General features: G+C 41.4%; 1 protein-coding gene across 1 annotated transcript in view; it reads left to right on the forward strand.

The window, feature by feature from the left end:
• Window positions 1-8,561, forward strand: part of MED17 (mediator complex subunit 17) — a 31,726-nt gene extending 23,165 nt beyond the window's left edge. The window contains 4 exon segments of the mRNA XM_006162564.3: window positions 1,033-1,170; window positions 2,087-2,204; window positions 5,748-5,907; window positions 7,991-8,561. Of these exon segments, the coding sequence (XP_006162626.1) occupies window positions 1,033-1,170; window positions 2,087-2,204; window positions 5,748-5,907; window positions 7,991-8,202 (628 nt within the window). The 3' untranslated portion in view covers window positions 8,203-8,561.
• Window positions 8,562-8,807: the final 246 nt, after the last annotated feature.

The following is an 8,807-nucleotide window of genomic DNA, read 5'->3' on the forward strand; positions in this document are numbered from 1 at the left end:
CTTGGGAGTCCAGCGACTGACCCATTACACTAACTGCTGGTCCCCCAAAAAACTCTCTTAAAAAAAAAAAAAGGCAAAAATTTTCTCAATTAAAAAAAAAAAAAGTGCTTGGAAAATAGAATTAAAGTATGAGTTTCTTTTTTTTTCCCCTAGGAAGTATTTATTTGATTTTATTTATTCATTAATTTATTTATTTTAATTTGACCAGAGAGAAACACAGAGAGAGGGAAAGTGAGAAATCAATCCACCAGGTCTGGGACTTGAACTATGATTGGGCATGTGGGAGTGTCTAGTCCCTTAACCACCCTGCTAGCTGCTAGCCCCAAAGTATGAGTTTCTTTTATTTTGGAGGGTTTTTTTTTTTTTTAACTATGGGGCACGTGCGCTGGCCACAAAGACAGAGACAGAAAGCAAGAAATTACCCCCGAGGGAGGTTGGCCACACCACAATCTCTCTCCTCCATTCTCCTCTCAGGATCTTGGGCACACATGCACACGTACTTGGTGTGAGTTTAAGCCACTGGATCTGGGAGTCGAACTGCAGTGGACTACATGGGAGTCCAGCGACATAGCCGTTATGCCAACTGTTGGTCCCAAGTTTCTTTAAAAAGTAATAATTCCATTACAGTAATGGCTCTAGGTGTGGGTGTGCCCCCAGTCAATAGTTACCAGAGCTCACGTACTGGTGTTTATGAATGATTTTTGTTTGGTTGGTCCCTGAGATGTGTCTTAATAGCTTCCTGACTGGGAGAAACTGGATGGGGTTAAAGGGTCTTAGCTCATCATAAATTGTGATGATCAGGAGTATGTGTGTGACGAGCGTGTTGTAATGTGGAGCTGAGACCAGCACATCAGTGTGACCTAAGAGGGTCTTAGAAGTCCTTCCTTCCACCCTTTAGAATCTTTGTTTTTCAGGTGGTAGTCGTTTGAAAAGTAAGTACTCATGTAGTTTTTAGATCCCCATAAAATTGATGAGTGATTTGTAATCTTATTTCATATGGTGACTTTTTTAAAATGTTAACTTCTTTTCAAGAACTGCTGCAACCATTGACAGCTTAGCAAGTCGCATTGAGGACCCTCAGATACAGGCTCATTGGTCAAATATTAATGACGTTTATGAATCTAGTGTGAAGGTTTTAATCACATCACAAGGTTACGAGCAAATATGCAAGTAAGTATTAACAGTGAAAGTTTTGCATTTAATCTGTTATATTGCTTTGTAGGTGTTGATGTTTGCTAAGTGACTATTATCAAGTTTTAGGTTTTTGTTTGCTAGGGTGGAGTAACACCTCATCAAATTATATCAGTTATAGGGTGTAAGAATGAAAGATAAGAATGTCCAAATGTGTAGTAGAAATTTGTACTAGATAAACGTCACATATTTAGGCTATGGTAAAAAGTAAAGCCCACCCTTGAACAAAGAGCTTCCTCACCTCCTTAGGCTCCGGGCTCTACTTTAGTTCCTGTCTAGCGGCTGTGGCACATGTAATCGTGTTTGGAGTGATAAGGGCACGTTACCTTAGCACCTAGACATTCCATATTGTGCCTAAGACAGACCCCATTTTGGAGCACTCTCCTGATCTGGTGATGATCCTGGTCCTAATTCAGTCATGATTATGATCTGAACATGGGGCTGACAGCAGGCTGTGTCTGTGAAGGGAGTGAAATGGTTTTTGTTCCCAGCAGTAGGTGGAGTCTACTTAATTTGCCTTCACAACCTACAATGAATAGTTAGCTAGTAACCACATACCCCCAGTATGGATCACATCCTGCTACACTGCTGCTGTGCACGCAGCTGTACGTCCCGTGCAAGGACTGCCACGGACAAAGGGCACTTGGTGTTGGCCTGCTGGCAAGCCATGCTTCCTCTTCTCCACTCCCGTAGACCAGATGTCACTATGGTTGGTCCTGGGTGTATCTGACTGCCCAGCTGAACTCAGAGGGTGCCCCTCTCTCCCATGGAGGTTGGTGTAGGTTATTAAAAGTGTCTTCTGTTTTCTTTTTCAGAACATTAAGGTTTAATGTTTGTAGCAATTATATAAGATAATTTTGAACATTTCTGATTTTTAATATATGTGTCTGCAAAGGTCTATTCAGCTGCAGTTGAATATAGGAGTTGACCAGATCCGGGTCGTACACAGAGATGGAAGAGTGATTACACTGTCTCATCAGGAGCAGGAGCTACAGGACTTCCTTCTGTCTCAGGTAAAGTCGCCAACTACAAGTCTTAAATCCCTCCCTCTTATCACTGCTGAAAGACCAGATTAGGTAAGGAGTTCAATTGTATCAAATTAAATTACGTAAGAAGAAAATAGTTTTTTATGCCACTTTAATTTCTTTTAATAAAGAATTATTTAATTTTATTTACTCATTCATTTTATTTTTTTAATGGTTATTTTATTTAACTTTATTTATTTACTTATTTCAATTTGACCAGAGAGGGACACAGAGAGAGAGAGAGAAATCAAGAAAGCAAGCCACCAGGTCCAGAACTTGAACCATAGTCAGCCATGTGGGAGTCTAGCACCCTTAACCACCATGCCACCTGCTGGCCCCCATTCATTCATTTTAATGGGACCAGAAAGAGACACAGAGAGAGAAAGTGAGAAAGCAAGCCACCGGTTCTGGGACTCGAACCATGGTCGACCATGTGGGAGTGTCCAGCACCTTAAGCACCACACCACCTGCTGGTCCCTATACTACTTCAATTTCTAATGCATGTTTTGCCACCTAAAAGTGTTGATAAAATAGAATTGTTTCTACTTAGTCTGTGTTTGAGATGAAGGACCAGCACCAACAGAAGGCGTGAAGGTTAAGGCGACTGTATCCCACATGGCAAACAACTCGGGTTCAAGTCCCAGAAAATGTTAAAGAAGATGAAGGACCAGTGCTGAGACTAGTAAATTTTTTTTTCTCATGTTTCCCATGGTTTATCACCTCTTCACTATCTTGTGACAGTGGAGAAGTAGTAATCTAAGAAAATTAGAGAAAGGGATATCAGATATAAAACTATAATGACCAAAACCCATAATAATAAATGAAATCTTTTAATCTGAAGCCTTAAGAAAGAGTTCCTCATTTTAAGAGACCACTGAGTTCTAGTCTTAACTGAACCACAAAACTGGTTTATTGATATTGGTCAGATTTCTAGACTTTTCTTTCTATCTGTTTAAAAAAAAAAAAAAGTAAAGTATCTTTCTACCTTTTTTTTTTTTTGAGAGATTTTCACTGTAGGGCGCGTGCGCTCGCCTGACAGACAGAGAGAGACATAGAGACAGAAAGCGAGAAATCACCCCCCAGGGGGGATGGTCACACTGCAATCCCTTCTCCATTCTCCTCTCGGGATCTTGGGCACGCACGCACACGCGCCCGGCGTGAGTTTTAAGCCGCCGGGTCCGGGACACGAACCGCGGTCGACTACGTGGGAGTCCAGTGACATAGCCATTACGCTAACTGCTGGTTCCCTCTTTCTACCTTTTTTGTGGAGTTGTGATTACCAGTGAAATATACTGACTTATGGGGCATGATCGCTGTTTGAGTCCTGGACCTGGTGGCTTACTTTCTCACTTTCTCACTTTTTCTCTCTCCCTCTCTCTCTGTCTCTGGTGAGTGCACGTGCCCTATAACAAGTTTAAAATAATAATAATAATAATAAGTAAATTTTCAAAAAAAATTGTGAGAGAAAACGTAGTTTTTATTTATTTTTTTATTTGCCAGGAGAACATGCACTGATGAAAGAGAGAGAAAGCAGCCCTCAATGGGAAGTGGCCATGCTTCAACAGTCATTTCTTCTCCATTTCTGCATCTTGTACAGATTGTAGAGGCTCACACACACATACTTGGCATTTTTTTTTTAAGAATTATTCATTTAATTTATTATTATTATTTTTAAATTTGACCAGAGAGAGACAGAGAAAGAGAGAAGAAAAGTGAGAAGGCAATCTTTCAAATCCAGGACTTGAACTGTAGTTGGCCATGTGAAAGTCCAGTGCCTTAACTACTACGCCACCTCTCCCCCCACGCTCCAGCATTTTTTTTAAAGTTGCCAGGGCTGGATTTGGACCACATAGTCAATGTGTGATCCAGCTCCCGTAACCACTAAGCCATGGAGCCAGCCCAAGAAAGGGTAGATTTTTGAAATTTTATTATAAGGTACTATTTTTTCACATACACACACACACACACACACACACACACACACATACATACTCTGTATCCCAGAAGCAAGAACCTTACGTACTGATTTGCTGCTCTGGTGCCAAGTAAATGAAAAACGTGAGGTTTGCGAGGTCTTTGCTGACTACATCCAAAATAGCTTTGATCAGATTAAGCTTAAATCCAAAACTATCAGAATGCTGTGGGATAGCTCTCAGAGTCCATGGCAAGTTTCAGGAACAAGGATTGCAAATGGATGAAGATCAAAGGAAGTGGGATGATAAGAACCACAGCTAGGGGAACAGCCCTGTGCTGCCCTCTCCTTTGGTGGTCGAGTTCATTCTGTATTGCCCTGTGTATCAGGCAGGGTCCTAACAAGAAGGAAGTGGACACTCAGAAAGATCGGATCACGAGGGCTTATTTGTTTATTTATTGCTACAGGCAGTGTGTGCTCACTGGACAGAGAGAAAGAGAGAATGTGATAAATCACCTCCCGGGGGAATGGCCACACTGCAGTTCCTTCTTTTCCATTCTTCTCTCAGAATTTTAGACACGCACACACATTCACTCAGTGTTTTTTTCAAGCTACCATGTCTGGGACTTGACTGCGTGAGATCCAGCACTTTAACTATCACTCTATCTGTTGGCCCAGGGGAGCCTACAGTGTGGGTGTAAGAGAGCCCCCAGGGATAGTATAGTCACTTGCTGGAGGGAGTAGACAGATAACCAGGCCCCAGGGGCACAACAGTCACCAGTCCAAGGCTAAGGTAAGCGCGAGTTATAGGAACCTTAAAGAACAGAGTCCTTAGAACAGGCCACCCTGAGAAGCCCAAGTGTCTTTTTGTCGAGAGATACAACCAGCCTAGACAACCTTACAGGAAGGGTACGAAGGGGAAATAAAAACCCTGACCTCATTCTCTTCTTACTCTCCTGTTGACTGCATTGGCTAGCTCCCATTACCTGAACCCGCCCTGAAGCCAGAGGACCTAAGAAGCTATTAACATAACCATACAGGACAACTGCCTAGGGCAGAGAGGAAGGTGGAGAGTGGAGTTAAAGGGAAGATGGAAGATAACTCAGTATACTTGATACTTAATTTTTGACGGGGGAGAGACAGAGAGAGGGAAAGTTATAAAGCACCCATATGGGCCATGGTCACACCACAATCCCTTCTCCATTTACTCCTCCTTATAGGAATTTGGGCACACACGCACACATACCTAGTGTTTTTCAAGCTAGTGGGTCCAGCCACCTTAACCACCGTGTCATCCGCTGGCCAGCATACCTGCTACTTTGAATGTTGCTCCCATGCAGTGATCCAAGCAGGACTCTCCACTTGGCCAAGTTTAGGAGATGTGGCCGTGCTCAGGCAGCCAGTGGACAGGAAAGGTGAATGCCAGACTATTTTAGCTTTTGTATTAGAAGACAAGGCCCTGCTCTCTGTCCTTAATAGCAAAACAGAGGAAGATTCCTCAAATATAGGATAGGTTTTCTGTGCTAGGCATGAAAACCCCAATAAAAATTTGCTTCATGATCACGATGTCAAGTCACTACAAGGAAAATACCCGTGCTGACTGCCTTTTTTATTCACAGATGTCGCAGCATCAGGTGCATGCAGTCCAGCAGCTGGCCAAGGTCATGGGCTGGCAGGTCCTGAGCTTCAGTAATCATGTGGGACTTGGGCCCATAGAGAGCATCGGCAATGCCTCCGCCATAACGGTGGCTTCACCGAGTGGCGACTACGCTATTTCAGGTAAGGAGAAGGAACCACTGGGACTTTAGCCTCAGCAGTTAGCTTTCCTAATTAACATGTCAGAGTAATTTGTGTCTCTGCTGAGTGAGCCAGTGCTGTATTTACACCTAAGTGTTTAGCTATTCTCAATTTACAACAAGAGGTTATTCCCTTCATATAAAGATCCATGTTTAGCTTGACAGCACATCTTTCTAAAAGATAGTCTGAAAAGCATCAGCATTGCTACTTCTGCAGCTCAAAACTTTTCATGGAGAAAAACTTTTTAAAAATATACTTTGCAAACTCGGGAGGAATATCTGGTCCCCAAAATGGTAATGCGTTGGAAGAGTGTGGAGAGTTATTAAGTACCTACTACTCATGTATGAGCACTGAGATAGGCAATCATACAGGCTCGATCTAGCTTACACTGACATTCAGAGTGTTTACGGTTAGTGTGATCTTTTTCTTTCTGATACCTGCTCTAAATACTTTAACCATGGTGAAGGAGTTGGTCAGTTGGTCAGTTAGAAACATTTCCCATAGGATTATAATTTGTAAATCTGTCATTTTAGTCATCGCTGGGTTTTTCCTGCTAGGAATTCCAAAATACCCTTTTCTTTGTTGAGTAATAAGACCTCATTAAAACCTGAAGTTCTTGGGCCCAGGAGGTGGCATAGATTCCCACATGGCCAGCCACAGTTCAATTCCTGGACCCAGTAGCTTGAAATCCACACCATACATGTGTGCATGCGTGCCCAAAATCCTGAGAGAATGGAGGAGAAGGGATTGTGGCATGGCCCTCCCCACCACAGGTTGATTTCTTGCTTTCTGTCTTTGTTTCTCTCTGTCACTCTAGCAGGTAAACACGCCCTATAGCAAAAAACACCCTATCAAAAAAAAAAAAAAAAACCCTCTGGGGCCAGCAGGTGGCAGGGTGGTTAAGGCGCTGGACACTCCCACATGGCTGGCCACGGTTCAAGTCCTGGACCTGGTGGCTTGCTTTCTCACTTTCCCTCTCTCTCACTCTCTATGTCTCTCTATGGTCAAATTAAAATAAATGAAGGAATATAAAATAAAAAAAAAACAAACTCCTTTGAAGTTCTTCACGCAAAATAATCTTTTCTGGAGCCAGCAGTTGGTGCATTGGTTAAAGGCACTAAACTCCCACATACCTGACCACAGTTTGAGTCCTGGACCTGGTGGCTTGATTTCTCTCTCTCTCTTTCTTTCTATTCCTCTCTGTAGAAAAATTTAAAAATAATAATGAGAAATAAAATTAAATAATTTTAAAAAATCTTTCCATCATCCTTCCTAGTCCTCATTCACAGTGGTTGAGTTTCATTATGTATTAGGGATGTATTAGCTCATTGAATCATTGAATAATAAATGAATGTGTTTTTTTAAGAATTATTTTCTTTTGGGGCTGGCAGGTGGCTTGGTGGTTAAGGGTGCTGGACTCCCACATGGCTGACTATGGTTTGAGTCCCAGACCTGGCAGCTTGCTCTCTCTGTCTCTCTCTTTCTCTGTCCCTTTCTGGTCAAATTGAAATAAATAAATGAATGAATGAATAAAGTTAAATAAAATAATTTTTAAAAAAGAATTACTTTCTTCCTTCCTTTCTCTCTCTCTCTTTCTTTCTTTATTTTTTTAGCTTGTTATAGTCATCAGAGAGAGAGGGAGGAAAAGTCAGAAAGTAAGCCACCAGATCTGGAATCTGAACCATGGTTGGCCATGTGGGATTCCAGCATCCTAACTATCTTACTACTTGCTGGCCTGAATGTACTTCTTTTGAGTAGGGAATTTCTTGAAAATATATGGGACATTCAACTTTTCCTAAGCCAAAATTTATATTGCCTAATTTTTATAGTGTAGTTTTATAGTATAATTTCATAATATAATGGTTTATGAATATTTATACCACCTTGATACATACAAATTTTAAAAAATTTAAGCATGTTGAAACTAAAAAGTGCTTTTAACAAGAATATTTTTAAGTTTCATGGCAGATAAGGTTCTGTATTCACAGAATGAAGTTCTGGGTTTTATCCTGGTTGTGTTACGGTTTGAAGAGTGAGCATATAGATATTTTGATTTTTCTCACAGTTCGTAATGGACCTGAAAGTGGCAGCAAGATTATGGTTCAATTTCCTCGGAACCAGTGTAAAGACCTTCCAAAAAGTGATGTTTTACAAGACAGCAAATGGAGTCATCTTCGTGGGCCGTTCAAAGAAGTTCAGTGGAATAAAATGGAAGGTCGAAACTTTGTTTATAAAATGGAGCTGCTTATGTCTGCACTTAGCCCTTGTCTACTGTGAGGTTTTCCAGAACAGTTTCCAGAGTATTTCCAGAGAGTTTCCAGAAACTTTGACTTGAGAATGTTGGTAGATTGACAATAAGCACAAGGAGGAAAAATCTTCCCCCCCAAAAATAATAATGTTCGGCCAATTTTTGCCTAGCATTTCAACACCTTTCACTTTGTAAGTGTCAAGTGCTTTAAAATGCAGAAGTTTATGTACAGTCGTAGGGTAATACAGTACAGGGAGATATAAAATAATATCTTTTTTTTAATGCAGTTACCTTGAAAATGTTACAGTTAACCTAAGGATTTGATTCTCTTTTTAAGACATTTCTTCGCTGATACCGATAACAAATAAAAATGTGGCTTAAAAATCTACAAATGCTTTCTGAACTCTTGTATGTATTTCTTCCCTGAGCAAGAAAGAGAAACAACACCCCCAACAGGATCTTGACTCTGTAGCCTCAGCCAGTCCACATGGTGCTTACGTGGAGTTCTCAGGGAGGTCTCTGGACACGAACCCATAACCCTCTGTGAGGGTCAGCTTCACAGAGCATTGCAGTGGTTTGACCTAGTGTACTCCTTTCCTTCCTCAACTTCCTGAACTCTCAACAACCCAAGTGA

Source organism: Tupaia chinensis, unplaced genomic scaffold (genome assembly GCF_000334495.1).
Source record: "Tupaia chinensis unplaced genomic scaffold, TupChi_1.0 Scaffold140218_1, whole genome shotgun sequence".
NCBI lineage: Eukaryota > Metazoa > Chordata > Mammalia > Scandentia > Tupaiidae > Tupaia > Tupaia belangeri.